Here is a 25,807-nt window from a genome sequence, read left to right as displayed (position 1 = left end):
ATTGAGTGTGGGTTGTATTATTATATTATATTTATCTTAGGATAAATAAAATTCTTTTGTATTTGAATCATATGATACTTTTTTTGATTGGGTATGGGAAGTATCAAATGATAGTTTAAAAGGGGAATGACTGCCATCACTTGGGAGTGTAGGGATATGATCACCAGCTTGAATGGTATCAGGACCGATAAAGATAAAGAATGTTGGGAGTGGTTGAACTTGGAATTTGATGGTTTCTTCATTACCGACAGTTTGAGCATCCAACTGGACACGTTCGAATCGTTTGTTGTTAATGGATACTTCAAAAGTTTGGAATAGTCCAAATGTTTCTAAACCACCACTCTTGTTGACAATGGTATAGGTTTTGGGTGACGATGGATTATTGAGTCTTTGTGTTTCCTTTGGATCTTGTGTCAAGAATGATCTTGTAAAGGCGCCTTGATTAAAAGTGTACAGTAAGTGACTATAGGCAGTATCTTCTACACAGTCCTTTGGAATTGGTCCTTTTGGTCTTGACGCCACATTGTGTAGTTCAGAGGAAGCAAACAGGCCAAATGATTGGTCTTTCCACTCGATTACATTATGTTGGAATGGTTGAAATGCAGCCCAAATAGTATTACCCATAGTCTTGTCCATTAAATTTCTAACAATACATATTTTTTGTTTATTCGTATGTAAAAAAGATAATTGTTCATTATCTAAACTTATAATAATTGATTTCTTATTATTATTGTCCATCTCTTTTAGAAAAATTAAATAAATAGATTTTGGTTCAATTGTAAATTGTAAAATTGTAAATTGTAATTAATGATTGTTGTTGTGATTGTTGTGTTGTGTTGTTGTTTTAATACTTAACTCCCTGCTAGTTGTTGTTAGCCATGATATATATATATAAATGGGTTTGTGGTATGAATAATAAATAAAATAATAATATATTAATATTGATTATTATTATGATATATATTTATTATTTGTAAAACGAATGTATGTTTACGTATACAACATAGAGGTTAGGATGGTTCAACACACTCTAAATTTACTTTGAATTCATACCTCTGTACTTTGAAAAAAACCCATCAATCAACCTTTTTCGATTGAATTGAATTCTTTTTTGAACCTTTCAAACAAACACAACTAACTTTGTGTGTTTTTTTGACAGACAAAAATCTTTCTAATAATGAACAGTTACTACTACTACTACTTCTAATATTTAACAAATATAAATATATATATGTCTACTACAGCTACTTTACTTTATGAATCAATATTATCTTGCATTATTTTCATGGGTTGTGCGGGAGGTTTTGAAAAGTGGCACCGTGAATTCTTTCAAGAAGGGAGGGCTCTCGTGAGGTCCATCCAAAACAAGAAGAATGGATACCTTTTCTTTTTCGATCAGTTTTGGATCGAGTTTCGTTTTGTGGGTTTGGGTTGTTTGTGTTGAAATGGATTTCAATCAAATTCAGACCTTGGTTTTTTTTTTTTTAATTAATTTCAAAAAAAATTATTTGATTTATTATTATTTTGATTTAATTTGATTTGTTATTATCTTTTTCATATTTAAATGAATTCTTAGGATTATATTGAATCAATATAATTTTTAGCAATATCCCAAAAATGAGGAACATGATGATCAGTTAAATATTTTCTTGCTTGAGCTTCACTTGTACAAATTTCAAAATGGAATCTTGAATTGATTGAAAAGTTGTTTTTTGGTATGGGTCCTTCCCAAACCTTTTGACATGAATTGATTGGAATGTATTTATCATCTTCTTCTCCTGTTGAGTCTCCTCCACTTTCTTGTCCTTCAATTTGCATTGATTTAACACCTGCTTGTTGTTTATAATATTGTCTACGTTGTGTGAGAATTTCTTTGTAGAGACCGTTGGGATCGGAACGATCAGATGTGACGGGTGGCATATTGGCCCAATCAATACGATGTGTCATCAACTTGGAGTATTTTTTGAGTGACTTTGCACCAGCTTCGATGATGACCAGACACATTTGTGCACAGATGATGGCACAACCACTGCCACACAGCTTCTCGGCCATTTTCGATACTTTGGCACGATTGAGTGGATGTGACAGATCGCCCACTCTAAAGATGGTGCATGTCAATCCACGGGCAGCGTCGACCAACGCCTTTTGCTCCTTCTTTTCACGTTGTTGTTCGGGTGTCAGCTTGTTGTCTTCATTTCGCTGCACGTGTATTTGGTGACGTTCCTCGTACTGCGATCGCACCTCTTCAATGACTTTGGTGGGATCGAGCACGGCTTGTGTGGTGAGTACACGCATGACGGTCGACATTTTGACCTTGTTGGGAGGTGCCTTCTCGAGACCCGCTGCTATTCTCTCTCTTCGTTCGTTGGATGCTTCACGTCTGAGTTTCTTTCTCATCTTTTTTCTTTCTTTGAGTGGTGGCACAATATTCAACTTTAATGGTGGTGCATTGGGTGCCGGTGCATACACAACCACTGGATGCTCTACATAATACCATTGATCATTTTCGATTAAATAATTTTGATTCTTGATAACCATATTATTAACATTATCATCTTGTGTTGTATCCATTGAAGAAGTAGTTGAAGTAGTTGTAGTTGTTGAAGTAGTTGATTGACTGTCACTTTGAAGGAATTGATCATAAGATTGACATGATTCATCTAAAATGTCACGATCCCACCATTCTATATCTGGTACTTCGTCAACCACTATATTGGTCTTGGTGACTACACTCTGTGTAGTGATATCCTTTTTAGAAAGTTCCTCTTGCAATTGTTCCATACGTATTTTATCTGCCTTTTTAGTAAACTTTCCTGGTTTGGTCATTAAATTGAATGACTCTATTGTTTTCTTTTTCTTTTCCTTTGGTACTAATCTTGGATCGAAAAACATCTTTTCTTCTGAAAAAGGAGATGATTTCTTCACTTCATCTATTACCATGTTTGTGTCTTCTTTTGTTTCCATCGTTGTTGTTGGTGGAGTTGAAACAATCGGAGTTGTTACCTGTACAGGTGGTGAAATGATATTTGGAGTAAAAAGAGAGGGAGGAGATGCCAAAGCATTGTTGTTGGTTTGTTTTTCTAAAAGTTCAACTTTTCTTGCTTCTAATCTAGCTTTTAAACTTTGAATTTTATCCATTGTTGTTGATGCTGTTGCAGCAGCTGGAGTAGCGGATGTAGATGTAGTAGAAGAGGTTGGTTGATCTAGAGTAGATTTAATGATTGGTGAAGATGTTAACGGTGATACTGTGGAGGAGGTAGGAACCTTTTGAATGCTGTTGGAGGAGGTGGAGGAGGACGTTGAATTGGTGGTTGTGCTGGTGGTGTTGGTGGTTGAGGATGAGGAGGATGGTTGATCATGATTCCTGTTGGAGCTTCTTGAATCATGGGTTGAAGAGCTCTGAGAGGAGGAGGTGGAGTTCCTGCCACCATCATCTCTGTATCTTCCTCCATTGCTTCCTCCATCTCTCCCATCTCGATCATAATATCTATCCCCCCGGTCACCCCTCCCGGCCCGGATGTCTCTAGAATCTTCATAATGTGATCTTGATGACGACGACGACGACGAATATCTGTCTCCTCTTGCATAGTCTCTGTCTCTTCCATAGTCTCTATCATCGTATCGTTTGCTGTCTCTTCCATAGTCTCTATCACGGTCTCTGTCTCTATCTCTATCTCTATCTCTTCCATAATCTCGATCATCATACGACGATGACGATGACGACGGTCTTCTATCACGATCTGATGATCGTCTTTTTGAAGATGATGAATCATCCATTTGATCAACCTTTACTCTCTTTTTATAATCTTCATCCATTGACCCATTATTATTATTATTATTACTACTATTATTTCTTGATGACGATGAACCATTACCATGTCCATTTCTATTGTTACTACTATTATGTGAATCATTATCATCACCATGTTCATGCTTTCTTTTATTTTGTTGTCTTTGTTGATTAACATCATCAACTATTAAATCTAATAATCTAATGGATGATTCTTTATTTAAATGTTTATCTAGTACATCTAGAGAGAGAGATAATACAACAAAAATAAAGGGGAAAGTATATATTAGTCATCATCTTCTCTCTATATCATTACTCTCTCTCTTTCTTTCTTTCTGTTATTTACATACTTTTAATATCAACCAATTCCAATTTACGATCTAAACATTCAATGATGATAGGTTCAACTGATTCTAGTTTACTGCTACCTATTGCCTTTTGTAAGAATGCAGATATCAAAGGTTTGAGTGATGCAATCTCTTTGGTTGATGCACTAAACCCATCTTGATATTTCATAGATGATGAACTCATCCTCTATCTCTTCACTTTCTTCTTTTTCTTTCTTATTCCCCTTCTCTCTAACTAACTAATCTTTAATGAAAATGAATGACTAATAAAAATACTATTATTATATTTTTCGAATCTGTGAACTTGGTTTGATGAAAATGCAACAACAAAATAAATTAATTTACTTTTATAGTTTTACTTTAGTCATTAAATACAATATATACAAATAAAGGATGGAGGATGAATCATTAGATAGTTATGTTCAAGCACATAATTCAACATTACCAAAAGATGAAAATAGTAATAGTAATAGTAGTAACGAAATAAATAATAATCATTCAACAACATATACATCATCATATACTTCTTCTTCTTCTACGAGTACAACATCAACATATATGGGTATAAAATCAAGACAAGAAAAGATGATTGAAACATTAGAAACAAAGGTAGAATTAAGTGATGACGAGGACGATGATGAAAAACAACAACAAACAAAAGAGAGTACATTGACCAAACACTTTAGTAGCGATGAAGAGGTATTAAAGTTTAACATACAAGACTTGACCAACTTTATCAAGAAATTAGAACAATCAAACAAGGATTTGGAGGAAGCATATCTTGAAGACCCCGATCCCATCTATTCACAATCAATCTCTGAAAATGTAACAATCATTCAACGTAAATTAAAACAACTTGAAGAATTGGAACAATTATTATTAGAAAAGGAAGGTTTATATATATAATAACAAAGTAATAATAATAATAATAATAATAAATCAACCAAACAGTAATTTGTAAATTATAATCAGTTTTAAGAATCATCAACATCCTCTATAGTCAATTTAAAAGAATATTTTTGTAAAGTGGGTAAGGAATGAAACAATGATTAGTTGGTTTGTGGTGGTGTTGGTAATAGATTCATGGGTTGAACCGTTTCATGAAAAGGGATCTGCATTCGACGAATCATATCTTCTTCCTCTTCACCCGTCAATCCCGAAAAGGTACACTTGTGGGAAATTTTCATTGGATGAACATCACAGCAACACAACAACAACAGAGAGAGAAAAGAGATAGGCCAATCTTAATGGTTGGGAGATATGGTTGGTCGTTTTGACTAGTTCTAAAAGGGTGTTAAAGTCTCGGGAAAATTCAAAGTTGTGTAAAGGAAAAGAAAAGGCATTTTGTGGGAAACGACAAACAAAGGAAGGAAGGTTACATCAATTCATTGACAAAGAGAGATGATCAAACGAATAGGTAGGTAGGTAGGTATAGGTTAGTTTGTTATAGACGGGTTGATGGTTTTCATGAAATTGTGTAACCCCCTCCTCCTCCAACCCATTTACCTTTACTCTCTCTCTCTCTCTCTCTCTCTCTCTTATAGCTCTAGGAACCTTATAATTTTATTCCTCCTATTATTGATGTTCTAAACAAGAAATCAATCAATCTAACTTTCCTAAATAGAGGAATTTGGTCGGCAAGATAAATAAATTATGGCATCATAATAATTACTTGGAAATAGAGTAGGCTGGTAGTTGATAGGTATAGCTGGACAGACGAAACCTATATAAATGCAAACATTCAGTTAAATTTATTTTCATCAATACAATCTATTAGATAATTCAATTAGTAATAGAAAATTACTCCTCCTCTCTACAACAAATAATTAAATAATTAAATAATATTTTACAACTCCAACAAACATCAACAATTTCATTTTCTTTTCTCCAATTTAAAAATGAATATTTATAAATTAATTTTAGTAATTTTAGCATTTATTGCTGTTGCATCTGCATCATCTTGCGCATCACGTGGATGTCCAACCAATCAAGCTTGTTATGGTGCCGCTGGAGCTGCTCCATCTTGTTACACCTATGGTAACTGTGGTATCGTACCATGTGGTCAAGGTAAATCATGTTTGGTAGTCAATGGTCAAGCCACATGTGTCACCCCAACAGTTTGCCCAACCTGTGCCTCTGGAACTGCCTGTTACTTCTTCCCAGGTACTTATGGACCAGCCTGTTTCAGTACCAATGTCAATTGTGGCATTGTCCCATGTGCCGCTGGTCAAACCTGTGTTGCCAATCCATTTGGCGGTGCATCTTGTGTTGTTGCTCTTTAAAAACTCAATCTATCGATTAACAATCACCATCATTAAATTAATTAATTAATAATTAAATAAACAATAATCATTGCGATGTTTTATTATTAATTGTTATAACAATTATAGAATCATAATGGTGTGGTTTCCAAAATTAACTATAATGTTCCCATTCCCATTTATTTATTAATTAAATATTTAATGGAGGAGAGAGAAGAGGGAGAATACTAATAATTCTATTTATAATAAATAGAGGAATGGGTATTATTAAATTAGCATTTATTGCAGAATCACCAACCAAAATTTTTTTGAAGAATTGGTAGTGATAAATCTTAAAGAAAACAAGAAGATTATGAAAATACGAATGGTAGTTGTGACCACGACACACGTAAATTATCAATCATTTAGCATATGTATATAGTCCATGGACGCGCTTGTGTTTTGTGTAAAGAATGGAGAATAAATCAAAGTGATAGCATTGTGGAGAAGACAAGACGGACGGACGGAATATAATTATAGATATATTCGAAATTCGAACCCTTTCCCCATCCCCACTCTCTCATTCTATATGGATTTCCTCCCCACACCACGCCTTGAATATATGAATGTGGTTGTATTTTGATTGAAGTGGTGGTGGGGTATGGGAATTAATGAGGGGTAAACACAAGACATGGAAATCAAGAGATGAGATCAATATTGATTGGTCTAGAGTATAAGTATCTAATATTGATTCTCAATATCATCATCATATCATCACCCCAAAACATCAACATCAACAAACAACAAGTTGAATGTGTATTCCCAACAACGTGACCCACAAACTATCTATAGAATAGTCGTTTTGATAGAACACCCCACTAACCAACCACTACAAACAATATTTTATTGGTATTCCTCCCACTACTACTACTACAGCACTCGTCATGTCAATTTATTTTATTTTAAATGATTTTCAAAACTGTTTTCTGTTTGATTGACTGACCGACTGACTGACTGACTGACTGAGAGTCACACCACATGTATACACATCCTCCTGTCAACTGTTGAACACATCTCCCGCATATGTAGGATTATCATTATGTTGGATGATGGATTGTCATGATTTGATGATAAACAAAAACAGTATATAAAGACGATTCTAGAATATCGTATTTTAATCTTTCAATCTTCATCATCCTCTTTCTTTTCTTTTCACTTTTGATAAATCATCAACCACCAATTCGACCAACCAACCTTGCTAAAATACCAATATTACATATATTTATTTATTTATTTTATTTATTATATACAACCTTGTCACTGTCATCCACATTCAACAAACAAGTTGTTTTTTTTTTGCTCACATCACTCTTATAATTCTTTGTTTTTCCCTTAAATTTATTTATTTTGATTATAATCCATCCATCCTCGTCCTACCATCCTCACAACCAACCATTGGTATTTTATTCCAACATTAAATAATAACAAGTTAACTTTTTAAATCATTCTTGTTTTATTATTGTAATACCAATTCTGACATTCTTTTCCTAAACAATTGTTGTTGTGAATCCATCCATCCATTTCATACTCTTAACTATATTTATTTAATTTTAATTTTAATTTTTAAATTCCATTTTTTCCCCTCTAATCAATCCAATCAATCTTTTAGCACTTATTAATCATTGTTGATTTCTCTCCCCTAAAACCAAAAATAAAAATAATATCCAAATCATGAAATTATTTTCTATATTTAACAAGAGTAGTAGATCTTCATCTTCATCTACTGACTCCAATAATAATAATAAATCATCAAAATCATTAAATAATATATATCAAAATAATTCACCAATACCAATCCATCATCAACAAGGTGGAGGTTCAAACCACTATAATAATAATAATCATAATAATAATTCTATACCACAATATAGTAAAGATACATTTAAAAGTAGACAAAGTACAAGTTGTGGAAATCTATCAAGTTTTGGTGGTGGTGGTAAATCATCTGGACCACGAAGAGTACAAACCTTTGGAAGATCAAACTCATCTCCTTCTACCACCTATGATTTCAATACTGTCAGTCGTGACTATTTCCCAAAAGATACCATCTCATCGACCACTGGAAACCAACTTCGAAAAGGATCACTTGGTCGTCTAGAACATGCCCTCAAACACAACGATGATGATGACGATGACGATGACTCTATCCATACATTTGGAATGGGAAGTGTTTTAGTAGGTTGTTTTGATACCTATGATCAAAAGAGGCATTTAAATTAACATTAATTTAGTTTAATAAATAACATTAAATGGTTAATTTTAATATTATGATTCATTCAAAATCCCCATTATGATAATATCCTTTACTTTGTTGATTAAAACTTTGATGTTTGTTCTTTTGTTAATGGTAAGAACATATTTTATCTATCTATCTATCTATCTATCTATCTATCTATCATCTATCTATATCTATCTACCTTTTTTGGTCCTCTCGAGATATTTTCAAGGTGGGCCCTTCGACAAATTTCAACTAAAAAAGCCAGTGACGGTGCAAGTACTTTCAATTTCCTATTTTTTTTTTAATATTTATTTAATTTGATTAATATTTGAGTTATTTTACTTGGAGGGTATGTCTAGAGGCATGATAAATAGTTGATAGAATTGGTGTGATTTGGGAATCGACTATATTGATACCTGAAATCAATTCAATTGGTTTGATATTGTTTAGGTGTCGAAGATATAATTGATTGAGTATTATTATTGTCGCTTTTTCATCTAATCCATCATCCAAGAATGACAACTCTCTAATTCCTTGTCTATGTTGAATCCAATCAAAATCCTCATGTTTGAGTCTTTGTGAGGTTTTGGCCGACTTGTTGATTTGAATGGTTAAATCTTGATCACCATCGTGATTGATTGTCATCAAGCGATTCAATTCAACACAGTTACAATAGTCTCGACTGTCGATCATATCCAACCATTTCAAGTTTCGAGGGAATATAAAATGCCATTCATAACTTTGTTTTGAAGGGTTGTAATGCAATACAAGAGTGTCTATTATCGAGTTGTTTGAGAAATCTAAATGATGATAGGACCCAAGTATCAACTTTTTCACACGAATGTCTTGCAAGTCATCACATCCAAAAGGCAGGTTTTCTATTTCAAACGATACTAGAGGATTGGGAAACTGGTTGATTTGGCCAACGATTGGGTTAATTCTTTTAGATGTATAGTTTATGATGAAAAGTGATTGGAGCGACGGAAATATTGATGGTGTCAACCATGATATTATTTCTCGAGTCATAAAGCAGAGATCAACAAACTCTAGTCTGGTTACCGAAGCAAATGGGCTATGCTTTAAAGTGGACAAGGATATTACATTTTGTATGAGACTTTCCGAAAACCTGAAATATGCATCAAAAGTAATCTTGGAAACGGTTGATCCTGACATGATGAATAATAAATCTTCCCATTTGTCATTTTCGGATGGAAAGACTATCGAGTGGGGTTGGAATAATGGTGAGATCTCTGGATGGGATAATAATGTTGCCATCCTTTCAATTTTGGTGATATTTAGTAATCGAATTGGTTGTTTACCAGTTTCTGCTCTCTCTCTGAGTAGTTTAATCATATCATAGTTGGTCATTAACTTTTCTGTCGACGATAGATCATACACTTCCAAAATATCAACCGATTTGATAAATGATTGTGTAGCTCGAAAGAGTTGAGAATATGAACGATATCTATTCATCGTTTCGACTAGATCGCTCGTTTCATCGAGTATCATGTGTTTGATTGTCTTCCAAACTGTAATTGGCGGCGCCACTTTTAGACCATCCATATATCTCTTTCCTTGACCAGTATGAAGTAGGCATTCCAAAAGAGGAGGTAGCCAAGTCGTTGGTCTATAGACCGATGATGACATGGTACATTTAGATGATACCCATTCGCTGACCCATTCAAACCATTGCTTCGATACTAGATTTAATCTTAATTTACTTTTGAATTGAATGATTGATCCCTATAAATATATAAGATATAAACGAATAGATATACATTAATTTTTCACAGCACTTGAATAGATATAACTAAAAGATAGATAGATAGATGTAATTAATTACCTCTTTAGAGTCTAGTAAATAAAAGAGTATTTGTTTTTGAATTGTATTTTGAAGAAGTTTGATTGACTGCAATTTAAGCAAATGATAATATTATTGTGTTAATAGAACTAGTAGTAGTAGTAGTAGTAGTAGTGGTAGAAGGAATTTTAATTCTCATAGTACATATACCTTTTCGCCATCGTGATAGCATGACTCTGATATTGAAAAGACACTGAATAGACTACTGATCAAATAATCTTTGATCTCTTGCATTACTATCTGATTCTCTTTTAAATGCGAGCAACTAGTATCTGCTGTGAATTACGACTAATAAGATGTAAATAATAAATGAATCATTTCTTGAGAGAGAGACCTATTTATTTATTGATCCAGGGCAAAAAGAGCTAATGTTTAAATTTTCAAGTCATCTTTTGGTGACAAAGCAGCTAGAAGATATTTCAGTAGGGCAAAACATGAAATATAATTACTAATTATTCATTATTCATCAATGATATAGAAGTTGCCATCTCCTTGCAAATGACACCGAGTGGTCATAGATGACTGGTTAGACCTACAGTCATGAATAATGGTAGTATTATTGAAAAATTTTACGTACTGCAAGTACTCTCATTTAACGTGCAGTTGGGAGGAAATTTTTTTTTTCCGGCTGGAAAAGGAGTATATTCCTCATCTATTCTCATCATCATAAAGGAGACTTCAGTTTTTAATTTTGATCAATTCAACATACACATACAGATAGAACAGATATTTGAAGCAAAGTGTGCCCCAAATAATTATAGAGTGACAATTGATAGATTTGATTTATTTTATTTATTTATTTATTGATTTATTGATTGATATTTTTTTAATTGATTAATATTTAGCTTGGAGAGAATGTTGGTAGATATCATAAATAGTTGATAGATATGGTGGGATTTGAGAATCAACAATTTTCAAACCTATAATCATTTCAATTGGTTTTATATTGTTGACATGTCTACGATACAATTGGTCGAGTATCATTTTAGTTGTTTCTTCATCTATTGCACGGCCACCTAATACAGACAAAGACAATTCTCTTATACCTCTTTTATTTTGGATCCAATCAAAATCCTCAGATGGAAATGAATTGGCCAGTGATAAGATCCTGATAGCTACATCTGAAAGATAATTGGATTTCATCCAATTCCCCAAAAAGCCAAAATACTCGTTGATAACATACAATACTTTTAATTTGGGTGGGAGCAAAATAGCAAATTTTGATTCTACTGAATGAGTAAATTGCATCATGAGACTGTCGATACAAGAATTCTTTGAGAAATTCAACCGTTTACATTTTCCAAATGTCAAACTCTTTGCACGAATACTTCCCAAACAAGCGTATCCTTGGTCGGTGGCAAATGACTCTAGAGGAGTTGGGAACAGGTTTACTTGGACAACAACCGAACTCAATATTTGATCGTCATGGGCCGAACTAGTTCCATTGACGACAAGTATTTGGAGTGACGGGAATATGGATGGAGTCAACCATGATGATATCTTTTCATTGGTTTGGAGTATATCAACATCTAATCTGGTGACAGATGAAAATGGAACTCTCAAAGAGCCACGGAGAGATACAACATTTTGGACAAGATTGGCGAATCGAGATGCGTTCTTTAGGCTGGTGTATTGATTAATTTCAATTCCGCATACTGTTGATCTTGACATGACAAACGATAAATCCTCCGGTTTGATATCTTGATCACATGCAATGACGATAGAGTGGTTGGAAATATGATACTGGATTGGACAATAGTTTCTTGGTCAATGCAATGTCGGTGAGATTGTGAAACCAGATTGGTTCTTTACCAGAGGCAGCTCGGTGGGCAAGGGTTTCTTGGGGAATTGCTTTGATTGTTTCCTCTAAATTACCAAACACTTCCAACCTATCAAGTGATTTGATAAAATCTTGGGTAGTTTTAAACATCTTGTCTTTGGTTGTTAGAAAATAAAACTGGACAAACTTAGCCTTTACTATTTCTTTTGGGTCACCATCTTGACATTCCTGATTGACTTCCAAACAGTAATTGGTGGAATTGAACTACTGGGCTTATTCTTTGGCACCGGCATTGACTCTAATATTGGTATCGGAAATGGGAGAATCATCAAAGGCGTAGGTGGAGGAAGATTACTTAATTCCTTCTTTCCTTGGTCGGTATGAAGCTGGTACTCGATGATGGGAGGTAGTCCACTCACAAGAGAGGAGCGACCTGGACATACAATTGTACGACTAGACAACCATTCACTAACCCATTCAAACCACTTTTTAGATACTAGATTGACCCTTAATTTACTTTTGAAACTGATTATTGACTAGAAGAAAAGGTTTATATAATAAATGTAAATAATTTAAAAGTTTTAAATTATTTAGTATTAATAATAGAATCTTAAAGAGTATCTCCCACTCTAGATCTCTATCATCTGATAATAATAATAATTACCTCTGGTTGATCTAAAAAATGAAAAAGTATTTTCTTTTGAATGAGATTGGGCCAAGTCTATATAGATATATTTATATAAATGAATGAGATGGTTTATAATTAAAATTTAAAGAGTTAGTAACAATGAAATCGATTTATAAAAACCAACATAATATCCAAACTACCTTTTTTTTTAAAACCCCAAATGATTTCATTAGAAGATTATAGAAATCTTCGATTGTGATCTGTTCCATATTTATTAACTATATCTAAAGTGTTAGAATAGAGGTTAATCATACTAAAAATAAAAATTGAGTCGCCTCTAACAAAGATCCCTTTCTAAACCTAAAAAAATTGAAAAAAATTAATTTTTTGGTATGCTGTGAACATGGTTTGTAATTCATGTTTATTGTTTACACCTAAGAAAACATTTGGGTTTTTAATCCTTTGGTATTTTTGAGTGGGAGTTCTGGCTTAGGTACCTACGGTTCTCGTTGAGTTGGATGTGACATGACTCTGAAAATACCAGTAGTGGGTCATTACTCTGATGGTTGTAGAGACTCCTACAGCGGTAGTTGAGGACGGGAGATTTGACACAACATCTTCATCTCGGGGTTCGCCATGGCAGTGGAGGTTGAGGTGGACAATACACTTTTGGACTTGAAAACAACTCGATTACAACTATGGAAGAGACTCTCCATACTATAGACTATAAGATTTCATATGACCCCTACAGAAGTTATGATTGCAATGATAAAGTGCCAATTAAATTGTTTTATTTGATTAATATTTGAGTTGGAGGGTATGTCTAGAGGCATGATAAATATTTGATAGAATTGGTGTGATTTGAGAATCAACAATATTCAAACCAGTAACCAATTCAATTGGTTTGATATTGTTTAGGTGTCGAAGATAAAGTTGTCTGAGTATCATTATTGTTGATTTTTCATCTAATCCATCGCCACCCAAAAAAGTGACCTCTCGAATTCCTTGTTTTTGTTGAATCCAATCAAAATCTGCTCTTTTTGGTACCCTTGATTTTTCGTCGGTCCGTGGTGCGATTCTAACGATTAAATCTTGGTTGTGATTGGCATTCATTAGTTTATTTAATTGGTCACAGTAGCAATTGGAAATATGCAACACCCGCAAGTTGGGTGGGAGTAAAAGAGTAGACTTTGGTTGTCTGGTATAGTTGATGACAAGAGTGTCGATATAGGTACTCTTTGAGAAATCAAAACTATAATAGTCTCCAATTGTTAAACTTTTGGCATGAATGTCTTCTAAAGAATATTGGTATCCTTTATCGCCGGATTGAAACGATACAAGTGGATTCGGGAATTGGTTGACTATACGAACAAGGTCTGCCAAATTATATCCATCTTTGACAACAAGTGATTGAAGTGATGGGAATATCGATGGCGTCAACCACGACGATATCTTTTCACTTGTTTTTAATTCAACAAACTCTATACTTGTTACTGATGAGAATGGACTATTTTTTAAAGTTGTACCTCTATTATTACTGTTGTTGTTGTTTTTGTTGTTGTTGTTGTAGGATTCTATAACATTTTGAAAGAGTGTTTCATATCGAGATGATATGCCTGTAGTTGTTGTGAAATCGACTTTAATCTTTGAAACGGTTAATCTTGACATGATAAACCGTAAATCCTCCCATTTGGTATCTGGCATATTTGGCTCAAACGATATGATAATAGAATGGGGTTGGAAAAGTGGCGATATCTCTGGTTTGGATAAATAACTTGCCGTCGATCCAATGTCCATTATATTATGTAATCGGACTGGTTGCTTACCCTTGGCAACTCGTTCAACAAGTGCTGGCATGAATAGAGAACGGTTGAATGCATCTACAGTGTCTTGGAGAGTACTATACACGTCGACAGTCTCCAACGATTCGATAAATGATCGGGTCGCTTCAATCTCTAGGAACAAGTTTGAGCAATACACTCTGTTTAGATCAAAAAGATCAAGGAATGTAAAGTGTTTGACTGTCTTCCAAACTGTCATTGGTGGTATCGAACGTGGTGGTGGCGTTGGTGGTATATATCCAAAAGGTCGACAATCTGTTCCAAGAGGCCCCCTCCTATTAGTCCTATAGGGGTACAGTGAGAGGAACTGACCACTTGATAATTTACAATCTTTTAAATATGTCTTTCCAAGACAAGTGTGAATCACGTATTCAATAAGAGGAGATGGTAGAGAATTCATCCCTTCAACAACACGTGACCCCACTGATGTCGCTGTCACATTTGATGATACCCATTCACCAACCCATTCAAACCACAGTTTAGATACTAGATTTAATCTTAATTTACTTTTTAAATTGATCGATCTCTAGAAACATATTTAAAAGTAATTTCCACATTAGTGCGTGTGAATATAAGATTAATTACCTCTTTAGAGTCTAATAAATAAAAGAGTATTTGTTTTTGAATTGTATTTTGAACGTATATTGACTGTTTATATTATATGTAATAAAGATGTATATTAGTTACAAGCATTCTCGACAACTATTAATAATAGTAGTAGCTTACCTTTTCGTCATTGAAATGGCAATATTCGAAATCCGATATTGAAAAGACACTAAACAGACTATTGATCAGATTATCTTTTATTAGATAATAATATTAAAAAGAGTAAACTAGTGAAGAGAGAGAGTTATTGATAATAATGTAATAATGTGCGTTAAAATGATATTATCTCAGCTCGAAAAACAAAAAGTTTATTTTTGCCCAAATTTGGGAAAAGGATAAACTAATAATTATTATTATTATTTATTGATATTATTTTACTTGGAGGGTATGTCTAGAGGCACGATAAATGGTTGATAGATTTGGTGCGATTTGAGAGTCAACAATATTGATACCTGTAATCAATTCAATTGGTTTGATATTGTTTAAATGTCTACGATACAATTGGTCTAGTATCATTGTTGTTGCTTTTTCATCTAATCCATCACCCAAAAAGTTTAGCTCTCTAATTCCTTGCCTATGTTGAATCCAATCAAAATTGTTTTTCTTGGGTGTCTTGAGTTCTATTAACAGATTAAATAAATCTGTGTCGATCTGTGGTGTGATTGTAATGGCTAAATCTTGATTGTCATACATTGGATTTGGTTTCAATAGTTGATTCAATAGATTAAAGGAACAATTGGGCATAACCAGCTCTTTCAAGTTGGGAGAGATTAGAGTATGTTTTGATTGATCGATGTTGTTGATGACAAGCCTGTCGACAAATGTATTTTTTGATAAATCAAATTGTCCGCTACCCAATGTCAAACTTTTGACGTGAATATCTCTCAAACAACCCTGTCCATTGCCGATTTCAAATGACAAAAGTGGATTGGGAAACCGGTTGATTTGGCGAACAAGGTCTTTCAATGAACAGCCATCCTTTTTAATGACAATTGATTGGAGTGATGGGAATATAGATGGTGTCAACCACGATGATATCTTTTCACTTGTTTTAAAGAAAATAAATGTTATCTTGGTTACTGATGCAAATGGACTACCTCTGTTGTTGTTGTTGTTGTTATTGTCGTTGTTGTTATTTTGAGATAAAACATTGTGGATGAGGTTTGAAAATGCAATGGCGTCTTCTTTGGTTTGATATTCGATTATAATCTTGGTAACGGTTGATTTTGACATGATAAACTGTAAATCCTCCCATTTTGTCTTTGGCATATTTGGCTCAAACGATAAGACAATCGAGTGGGGTTGGAAAAATGGTGATATCTCTGGTATGGATAATAATCTTGTCACTGTATCCAGGTCGACGATATTTTGAAACCGGACTGGTTGTTTACCCGTGGTAGCTCGTTCAACAAATACTTGCAATAATAAAGTATTTTCGAATATTTCAACACATTCCCCGCCTCTTAGAGGAAAAGACAAGTCAAAAGTATCCAACGATACGATAAATGCATGGGTAGCTTGAATGAGTTGAGAAGAGTAGGAGGAGGAGGAGGGGGTGGAATCAAACGCTTTGATTAGATGAGATATATCATATAGTTTAAAGTGTTTGATTGCCTTCCAAACTGTGATTGGTGGTATTGAAGATGGTTTTGGTATTATTTGAAAAGGTATATAGTCTGGGACATCCATCGGTAAGGTGAACCAGAATGGATACAAATAGAAGAACTGACGAGGTAATCTACCATTGTATAAACATGTTGTCTTTCCCAGGTCAGTGTGAATCACGTATTCGATAATAGGAGGTGGTATAATTTGACTCCTCACACTGACGCTCCCGGCTGTGAAACAGACCGCAGATTTAGCCACCATGTTTGATGATACCCATGAACTAATCCATTCAAACCATTGTTTAGATACTAGATTCAATCTTAATTTATCAGTGATTAATCCTCCCTAACGTTGTGTGTAGATTTATGATTTAATTTAAATTAGTATCATAAACAGTTGATCTATCTTGTAATTGAAATATATACCTTTCGATCTAATAAATAAAAGAGTATTTGTTTTTGAATTGTATTTTGAAGTTTGATTGACTGCAATAATGAAAGGTAGATCATAATATGTATGATATGATGATATGTGTGTTAATACAATTAGCTCAATTAGAGTCATCTCATGCATAACCTATAGTATAAACATACCTTTTCGTCATTGTAATATAGGTATTGTGATATCGATTGAATACTACTGTATAGACTGTTGATCAGATAATCCATGACTAATATTCCATCTAGATAAACGAACAACTGCTGACCAACAAATTAATAAATTTCTAATCCTTTTTTTTTCGTAGTCGGTGCGCTGATCATCTTGCACATTAATAAAGAAATAATAGTATCTTGATAATCATACTGGATAAAGAATAAGTAGTTGATCAGATGACAAACATGATTCTGTGGAATAGATGATGGAATAGCGAGGAATTCAGCCAACCAAGTAGTAGAAAGTAGGTCCATCTTTGATATTTTCATCAGTTAAAGCTGTACCTACTACAACCAATCCTGTTACTCTTTCAAGACAACATCGATCATCTTCTTCTCTTCTTCAACAACGACCAACACTACACAAGGTTGTGTCGCTATAGTCTCCAACACATCGAACAAAGTAATGTCACGTATATATATGAAACCAAGATTTTTTTATTTTTATTTGATTGATTGATGGATTAATCAGTATTTGGCTTGAAGGGTATGTCTTGTGGCAAGATAAATAGTAGATAGAATTGGTGTAATTTTAGAGCCGATTATATTGATACCTGTAATCAATTCAATTGGTTTGATATTGTTTAGGTGTCGAAGATATAATTGATTGAGTATTATTATTGTCAATTTTTCATCCATTCCATCATCACCCAAGACAAAGTTTAACTCTCTAATCTCTGTTTTATGTTGAATCCAATCAAAATCATCTTGTTGAAGTATTTTTGTGTGTAGTGGTGATACGATTCGAATGGTTAAATCTTGGTCTCCACCATGATGACCCTTCATCAAACCATTCAACTGACCACATTGACCTTTGATCATGGTCAACCGTTTCAAATTTCTTGGGAGTAGATAATCAAAGTTTGGAATGTATATTTGATATTCGATTACATTTTGTAATTGTATAGTGTCGATTGTTGTATTATTTGATAGATCCAATTTGTCATTGACCGAGTACCCAGAACGACCAAACTTTAGAGCTTTAACACGTATACCTTCTAAACATGATTGGTCAATGTCTTGGTCATCGGGTAGATTCAAATAATTTTCAAATGAATCCAAGACTCTTGGAAATTGGTTAATTTGTTGGATGATGGTCTCTAATATTTTAGAATCTTTAATCCTAATGACAAGTGATTGTAGTGATGGGAATATAGATGGTGTTAACCATGATGATATCATTTCACTTGTTTGAAATGAAAAGAAGTTTATCCTAGTTATTGATGTGAATGGGCTAGGTGTTGTTAGGCCGATGTTATAGCTATGAGATACAACATTTTGTATGAGGTTTGAAATCCGATTTGCTACACCTTTATCTGTATAGTAATTAATGTCGATCTTGTTGACAGTCAATCTTGACATTATAAATTGTAAATCCTCCCATTTCATCTCTTGTCCATTGTTGTCATCTTGTTTAAATGAAAAGACTATTGAAGTTGGTTGGAATAATGGTGATATATCTGGTGGAGATAATATATCTTTTGCAGACCGAATATCAATTAGATTTAATAATCTGATTGGGTGTTTACCATTCATACCGGCTCTATCTTGAAGAGTTTGAATTAGATTAGCCTTTTTAAATGAATTGATTGTATCTTTGAGAGAATTTGTGGGATCATCAATATCCAATACATCCAATGATTTGATAAATGATTTAGTAGCATCTACTATTTCAGGTGACTTTGACATCATATTGACTAGAACAGATGAATCAAATAGTATTAGATGTTTGATATTCCTCCAAACTAGTATTCGTGGTGGTACCTTTGGTGGTTGTGCAGATGAAACATATCCTTGATCTTTATCATACAAAGAGGTGAATGCATCTGTCAATATGATATCATTCAAGTATCTCTTTCCTATCTCTGTATGAAGTATATGTTGGATTAGAGGTGGTGGTAGAGTCATTCTCTTTATATCATTGACTGATGTTATCATCATCCTATTTGATAACCATTCACCAACCCATTCAAACCAAAGTTTAGATACTAGATTTAATCTTAATTTACTTTTGAAATTAATTGATCCCTAAGTAATAGATTTGTATTAGTATCAAGTAATCTATAGATAAATCTATAAACTGTTAGATCAGATTAATTAATTACCTCTTTATTAGAATCTAATAAGTGATATAGTATTTGTTTTTGAATTGTATTTTGAAGAAGGCTGATCACATGATTGTTGTCATTGTCATCATTATACTCGAAATCTGATATTGTAAAGATACTACTGAATAGTTTATTGATCATATGATGATACTATTTACTCTGTAACACACAGACAAGACTATTATTAACTTTTTTTGAATGAATGAATGCATCATGTCTTTTTCCGTACCGCTTTTCAAGTTTTGAGCACTTCGTTCCAGATATTTTCTATGTTTTTGATGTTCTGTTTCAAGTGATACCTTTTTTTTCTATCTGTCTTTAAATATCTGGGTATGATGTGTCATTTATTTTTATTTTACAATTTAATACAAATAGAAATACAGATATTAATTTTAAATAATTAATATTTTACTTGAAGGGTATGTCTTGTGGCATGATAGATAGTTGATAGAATTGGTGTTATTTTAGAGTTGACAATTTCAATACCTAATATCATTTCAATTGGTTTGATATTGTTTAGATGTCTATGATACAATTGATCGAGAATCATTGTAGTTGATTGCTCATCAATATTTTCCTTATTTTGAAAAGCGTTGCCACCCAAGAACACCACCTCTCTAATCTCTGCTTTATGTTGTATCCAATCGAAATCATCTTGTTGTAGTACCATTACCGGAGCTAATCCTATTATCTTTATGATTAAATCTTGGTGTCCATTGTAATTGCGCATCATGTGATTCAATTCACAGAGATGACAATGATCCAAAACTAATTCTTTTAAATTTGGTGGTAGCTTATAATTAAATTGTGGAACTTCAAATGGATAGCCCGATTGTAATACATTTTTCAACTCGACCGTATCGATGATTGTATTATTTGATAGATCCAATCGATTATTGATAGAGTATCCAGTACGTCCAAGTTTGAGTGTTTTAACACCAATACTCTCCAAACAAGATTGCTCAATGTCTTGGTAGTCTGGTTTCTTATCTAGATTCTCGGTGAGAAGTGATCCTATGCGTTCTACAGTATCTCCAATGAATACATTAAAGTGACTTTCAAATGATTCTAGTCTTGAGAATTGTTTGGATTGATCAACTATTGCAGCCAATGTTTCAGTATTCCTAACTTGGACAGAGAGTGATTGTAGTGATGGGAATATCGATGGTGTTAACCATAATGATAGTTGTTGTTGGTTTGTTTTGATGGGACCGATATGTAGACTAGTTACAGATGCAAATGGAGTTGTATAGGTAGTACAACTACCTGTATTGTTACTGTTTCTGTTTCTGTTGTTGTTATAGTGTAATACAACATTTTGGATTAGCCCTGCAGTCTCTACCTCTGTATCAAGGTATGTACAGTAATTGAATGTAATCTTTGTTACAGTTGATCTTGACATTATATACATTAAATCTTGCCATTTCATGGCATCCAAGTGGGGAAACCCAAATTTAATGAGAATAGAACTAGGTTGGAATAAAGGTGATATATCATGCTTAGATAATATATCTTTTGCAGATTGAATCTCCATTAGATTTAATAATCTAATTGGTTGTTTACCTGGCAATTTAGATCTCTCTTTAAGTGTTTGAATTAGATTAGCATCTTTAAATGAGTCAATAATATCTTGTAGACAAGTATTGTAATCATCAATTTCAAATGTATCCACTGATTTGATAAATGATTGTAAGGTTTCGTTTGTATCAGATGATTGAGAAAAGCAAATTAGAATATCAAGTCTAAGATGTTTGACGTTCCTCCAAACTAGTATTGGTGGTGGTGGATACTTTAGATGTAATCTTTCTAATTTGATTTTATCTTTTCCCATATCTGTATGAAGTATACGGTTGACCACATTACCAGAGGATGCTATCATTGTACAATTCGTTGATAACCATTCACTAACCCATTCAAACCATTGTTTAGATACTAGATTCAATCTTAGTTTACGTTTGAAATGAATAGGTCCCACCATATCATAGACTACATCTTTAGGGTCTAAATAATAATATAGTATTTGTTTTTGAATTGTATTTTGAAATGGTTTGATTGACTGCAATAATAAAAGGTAGATCATAATATGTATACATGATATATGTGTTAATACAATTAGCTCAATTAGAGTCATCTCATGCATAACCTAACTTATAGTATAAACATACCTTTTCTGTTACAGTAAAGAATTTAAATAGATTGAACAAATAATATATATACTCCATTATCTATCTCTTTTGTAAAATAAATAATACTCAACCTTTTTTTTGTGTTTGTTTTTGTTTTTTTAGGTTAAATTAAATTAAATGTGTTTTTTGATAAATATTTATTATTATTATTATTATTTATCATTTTTGTTTATTTTGTAAGTTCAGCGATTTTGGCATCCTTCTTTACGATTTCAGATTCGAGATAGGCGACACGAGTCTTGAGCTTTTCGTATTCTTCACGCAATTCCTTTTCGTTCTTTGGACCTTCGACCTTTTGAACGACTGGCTTGAAATCTTGGACGACCTTCTTTTGGGTGAAACCTGGGGCGAGGGACATGGTCTTTGGCTCGGCGTTTTGGCCAGCAGCCCATTGGGAGGCTTCGAGGACGGCTTCACCGGCGTAGGTGTCTGGGAAGAGATCGTCTTGGAAGATGTCGGATCTACGTGGGGCACGGAACGAGATTGGCTCGACACCGTTGGTGGTGACCTTGAGGGCACGGGCGATTTCGCATTCAGAGACGTTGAGGGCTCTCTTGGGGAGGAAGCAGACACCACGTTGTGGGGTGGCAGACTTGAACTCGGAGAGGAAATGGAAGTATGGAGCTTCATCGACCATTTCGTAGTAACGGATGTTACCGTCACCCTTGCCGACCATGTAGAGGATGCTGTTGTCTTGGTCGTAGAATGGCATCAAGAGACCAGAGGCGGTATCGACGACGGTGGCGGTGATGGGCTCGGCAATGTTACGTGGATCCCAGATCTTGAACTCACGCTCAGAGGTCTTGGAGAAACCGGTGGTCAAGATGTTGTCCTTGACAAAGATACCACGGGTGTTCTTGACACCTTGATGGCAGACGGCCTCGACAGAGACGTCGTTGGAACGTGGGTCAAAGACACGGACCTTCTTGTCCTTGCAGGTGGTGACGACTTGCGAACCGTTGTAGTTCCATTCGACCGAGAGGATAATCTCAGAGTGCTTGCCGTCGATTGAAGAGAGTTGGCTGCCTTGTTCGACATCCCAGGTCTTGACCGAAAAGTCACCAGACGAGGTGGCGAGGACGTTGTTGGCGACTGGATTGAAAATGGCTGTGCCGACCTTACGCTTGTGACCGGTGAGGGTTTGGAGTGGCTCGGTGATGTTGGCAGTGAGACCGCCTTCTGGGATACCCCAGATCATGACGTTGCAATCTTCAGAGACTGAACACACCAAATTTTCGTTGAATGGATGGAAAGCAACATCCAAGACTGGGTTTTTGTGACCAGCAAACAATGGAATGTTGGCTGGGTTCTTTCCAGAGTGCTCTTGTGGGAGGACTGCAAAGGAACCACCACCTCCAGCTTCCCATATGACAGCAAAGTATTTGGTATTGGCTGCAATGTAGTTGGAATCCCAAGCTGATCTAGTCACCTTGAGGTTTTGGAAACATTCTTCCTTCTTGGCTTGAGTTCCAAAAACGTGACGATACTTTGATGATCTTACAACCTTTGACATTTTTCTTTCTTAAATAATATATATAATTAAAAAAAAACTCTATAAATAATTATTTATATAAATAATTTTTTTTTGTAGGAGGAGGAGGTACAAAAGATGAATAAATTGATGATTAATAAATAATTTCTATTTCTCTTTCTCTTTCTTGTGTGTTGGGATGATCATTGGAATATGATCATGATGATATTGGTGGTTGGTGATGGGGGTGAACCGAACAAATACAACAACAACAACATCAAAAAAAAAAGAAATAAGAAGAAATTTCCAATGCAATTCGTTTTCGTCTCCACAAAATATCTCTCTCTTTCAAACGATACAATGATTGTTGTATTTATCTATCTATATCTTGTCTCTTCTACATAAACCTGTTATTGTAACTTTTTACATACTTGATTTAAAAAAATAGAATAGTACAGTAATAATAAAAATACAAAACAATAAAGCTAAAAAATGATCCACTGAACAGCACTTTTCATCTCCTCTCTCTCCTTGCTCAGCTCAGCCTGTTGCTAAAGATAATTTTGCAAAAAAAAATAACACCCATTTTTGAAAGCCAATGTTGGCTTCAAATAATTTTATTTTCTCTCAGCGCAGATGGTGATCGTCTCCTCTCACTCATAGCTATGATTTTTTTTCTCGAACCAGCCACCAACCATCAAATTAAATTGATCCCTTGCCCACATATCTTTAATTTATTCTTTAATTAATAAAATAAAATAGACTTAATAGATAATAAATATCATCATTCAATATACTATATTATATTCTATCTATCTATCTATCTATCACTCTATCATTATATCATGACTAACTTAGTCTACTCAACCTGATCCCATACTTTCTCTCATCAGTCATGTGATTGCTATCTAATCTATTTACTTATTACTTCTACCTATACGTGTTTTGTCACAAGTTTTGTGTCGACAATAAGAGCTAGTTTCAAAAGTAATTAATTACTCATTTATGCAACCTCTTTGTTTCTGTGATTGATGACAACAAAAGATTCTTGGTCATTAATTTTTTCATAACACATCGTTTGATATTATCGTTCAATCGATTTGTATGAACAGGGACAGACTCGAGAGTTGTGAGGGTCCTTGCAGCAGAGTTGATATCCATGGTTTTGATTGAAAATAAAGGTGATGCATAATAAGAAACCAATGATATTATTGGATGGTTGATCGTAGTTGAGAGGATCAATGCTGCCTTGTTTGCAATTGGTTGATGGCTTATTAAATAAAATTTGCAGGTCTCAAAAATCCAGTCTTGTTTGGTATGTCCAGTCTCTTGAAGATTGCAATGCCATGATCTGGGGTATCCCAGAAGGATTGATGATTCATAATAATTAAACAATATTGTTTGTTTGTTTCTATTTAAAATAGAATAGTTCTGTTGCAGCTGTTGTAATTTATTATTATTAAACATATACTATTATTATATTATTATTATTTATTATTTTCGAATATTAATGTGACAAAAAAATCATAGATCTATAGTTTAGATCTTCTTGACATCAATATCATAACCTGGCCAGTAACCAGCGATCGAGTTCTTTCCAAAGACTTCACCGGCAAAGAAGATACCAGTCATGGTGAGGGCAGTGACACCGACACGCTTGGCATCAGAGGTGGTGATGGCAGCTGGTTGCTTGGCCTTTTGGACAAATTGAGCAAAGTCAGCCTTGATAATCTCAGAGGTGTATCTTGATCTTAAATACTTGACGACATTGCATCCAAATTCGAAAAAGTTTGGTAATTGTTGGCTCACTACAAACAATACATAAATAAAAAAAGATATACAAATGAGTAATCTTGTTCCTTTCATCTGTATCTATAATCTAATATTGTTGTTTTTTCATCAAACAAACACCTTGATCGAGGTGTTATTGTTTTGTTGTTGATTTCATTCCTCTTGTTCTTTCTACGTATGTTGTCTGCTGCTGTATGACTATTTGTATTCTAACCATTTTAATATGTTGATAATAGTAGTAGTATACAACGATTCATCATCATCTGCACTATAGATGGTGTGTGGTTGTGTCGTGTGTTGCAACCGATCACGATTGTCTCTCTAATCGTCGTCTTTTTCTATTCTATCTTGTCCTTGTGTGTGTGTTGTGTCATTCCATATAGAGATCCTTACTTTTAATATATATATTATGATGATACTGATTAATATAATAATACAACTATGATGTGTATGACTTGTTTGATCAATGAGCAAGGACTGTCGCATGATCACAAAAAAAAAAAATCAAAAAAATTCGAAAAATAAAATTTGGGTAGAGAGAGAGTAGAAAGAGAGAATACACAGACTACTTCCTCAAAGTTATATATTTATATTTGTTAACAAACAAATATTATATAAT

The 25,807-nt window shown here is 34.0% G+C and overlaps 11 protein-coding genes across 11 annotated transcripts; 2 read left to right on the top strand and 9 right to left on the bottom strand.

Moving 5' to 3' along the window:
- Positions 1–36: 36 nt before the first annotated feature.
- On the bottom strand, positions 37–738 carry DFA_04454 (uncharacterized protein; the record flags this gene model as incomplete). The annotated part of the gene is made up of 1 exon (XM_004360130.1): positions 37–738. One exon carries the CDS (start codon positions 736–738, stop codon positions 37–39), a length of 702 nt encoding a protein of 233 aa, XP_004360187.1.
- An 840-nt stretch (positions 739–1,578) lies between these two features.
- On the bottom strand, positions 1,579–4,321 carry prpf3 (U4/U6 small nuclear ribonucleoprotein; the record flags this gene model as incomplete). Its single annotated transcript, XM_004360129.1, has 2 exons — positions 1,579–4,031; positions 4,141–4,321. The coding sequence occupies 2 exons, from the start codon at positions 4,319–4,321 to the stop codon at positions 1,579–1,581; spliced, it is 2,634 nt and encodes an 877-aa protein (XP_004360186.1).
- Positions 4,322–4,530: 209 nt separating this feature from the next.
- Positions 4,531–6,419, top strand: DFA_04452 (uncharacterized protein; the record flags this gene model as incomplete). Its single annotated transcript, XM_004360128.1, has 3 exons — positions 4,531–5,029; positions 5,117–5,167; positions 6,061–6,419. The coding sequence occupies 3 exons, from the start codon at positions 4,531–4,533 to the stop codon at positions 6,417–6,419; spliced, it is 909 nt and encodes a 302-aa protein (XP_004360185.1).
- Positions 6,420–7,048: 629 nt separating this feature from the next.
- On the top strand, positions 7,049–8,657 carry DFA_04451 (uncharacterized protein; the record flags this gene model as incomplete). The annotated part of the gene is made up of 2 exons (XM_004360127.1): positions 7,049–7,108; positions 8,136–8,657. 2 exons carry the CDS (start codon positions 7,049–7,051, stop codon positions 8,655–8,657), a joined length of 582 nt encoding a protein of 193 aa, XP_004360184.1.
- A 246-nt stretch (positions 8,658–8,903) lies between these two features.
- DFA_04450 (uncharacterized protein) lies at positions 8,904–10,750 on the bottom strand (the record flags this gene model as incomplete). The annotated part of the gene is made up of 3 exons (XM_004360126.1): positions 8,904–8,945; positions 8,998–10,398; positions 10,667–10,750. The coding sequence occupies 3 exons, from the start codon at positions 10,748–10,750 to the stop codon at positions 8,904–8,906; spliced, it is 1,527 nt and encodes a 508-aa protein (XP_004360183.1).
- Positions 10,751–11,350: 600 nt separating this feature from the next.
- DFA_04449 (uncharacterized protein) lies at positions 11,351–13,451 on the bottom strand (the record flags this gene model as incomplete). Its single annotated transcript, XM_004360125.1, has 4 exons — positions 11,351–12,259; positions 12,961–13,017; positions 13,239–13,284; positions 13,426–13,451. 4 exons carry the CDS (start codon positions 13,449–13,451, stop codon positions 11,351–11,353), a joined length of 1,038 nt encoding a protein of 345 aa, XP_004360182.1.
- A 271-nt stretch (positions 13,452–13,722) lies between these two features.
- DFA_04448 (uncharacterized protein) lies at positions 13,723–17,887 on the bottom strand (the record flags this gene model as incomplete). Its single annotated transcript, XM_004360124.1, has 5 exons — positions 13,723–15,291; positions 15,351–15,413; positions 15,750–17,287; positions 17,405–17,555; positions 17,819–17,887. 5 exons carry the CDS (start codon positions 17,885–17,887, stop codon positions 13,723–13,725), a joined length of 3,390 nt encoding a protein of 1,129 aa, XP_004360181.1.
- A 213-nt stretch (positions 17,888–18,100) lies between these two features.
- DFA_04447 (uncharacterized protein) lies at positions 18,101–21,962 on the bottom strand (the record flags this gene model as incomplete). The annotated part of the gene is made up of 4 exons (XM_004360123.1): positions 18,101–19,660; positions 20,153–21,741; positions 21,832–21,883; positions 21,906–21,962. 4 exons carry the CDS (start codon positions 21,960–21,962, stop codon positions 18,101–18,103), a joined length of 3,258 nt encoding a protein of 1,085 aa, XP_004360180.1.
- Positions 21,963–22,095: 133 nt separating this feature from the next.
- corA (actin binding protein) lies at positions 22,096–23,439 on the bottom strand (the record flags this gene model as incomplete). Its single annotated transcript, XM_004360122.1, has 1 exon — positions 22,096–23,439. The coding sequence occupies one exon, from the start codon at positions 23,437–23,439 to the stop codon at positions 22,096–22,098; it is 1,344 nt and encodes a 447-aa protein (XP_004360179.1).
- A 957-nt stretch (positions 23,440–24,396) lies between these two features.
- Positions 24,397–24,558, bottom strand: DFA_04445 (uncharacterized protein; the record flags this gene model as incomplete). Its single annotated transcript, XM_004360121.1, has 1 exon — positions 24,397–24,558. The coding sequence occupies one exon, from the start codon at positions 24,556–24,558 to the stop codon at positions 24,397–24,399; it is 162 nt and encodes a 53-aa protein (XP_004360178.1).
- A 378-nt stretch (positions 24,559–24,936) lies between these two features.
- On the bottom strand, positions 24,937–25,405 carry DFA_04444 (uncharacterized protein; the record flags this gene model as incomplete). Its single annotated transcript, XM_004360120.1, has 3 exons — positions 24,937–25,205; positions 25,239–25,269; positions 25,403–25,405. The coding sequence occupies 3 exons, from the start codon at positions 25,403–25,405 to the stop codon at positions 24,937–24,939; spliced, it is 303 nt and encodes a 100-aa protein (XP_004360177.1).
- Positions 25,406–25,807: the final 402 nt, after the last annotated feature.

This window comes from Cavenderia fasciculata (genome assembly GCF_000203815.1).
Source record: "Cavenderia fasciculata unplaced genomic scaffold Scf_Dfasci-G-o-33e01.r1-3, whole genome shotgun sequence".
NCBI classification, from domain to species: domain Eukaryota; phylum Evosea; class Eumycetozoa; order Acytosteliales; family Cavenderiaceae; genus Cavenderia; species Cavenderia fasciculata.
The sequence above is the reverse complement of the archived record's forward strand: the minus strand, read 5'-3'. Positions and strand labels throughout refer to the sequence as shown.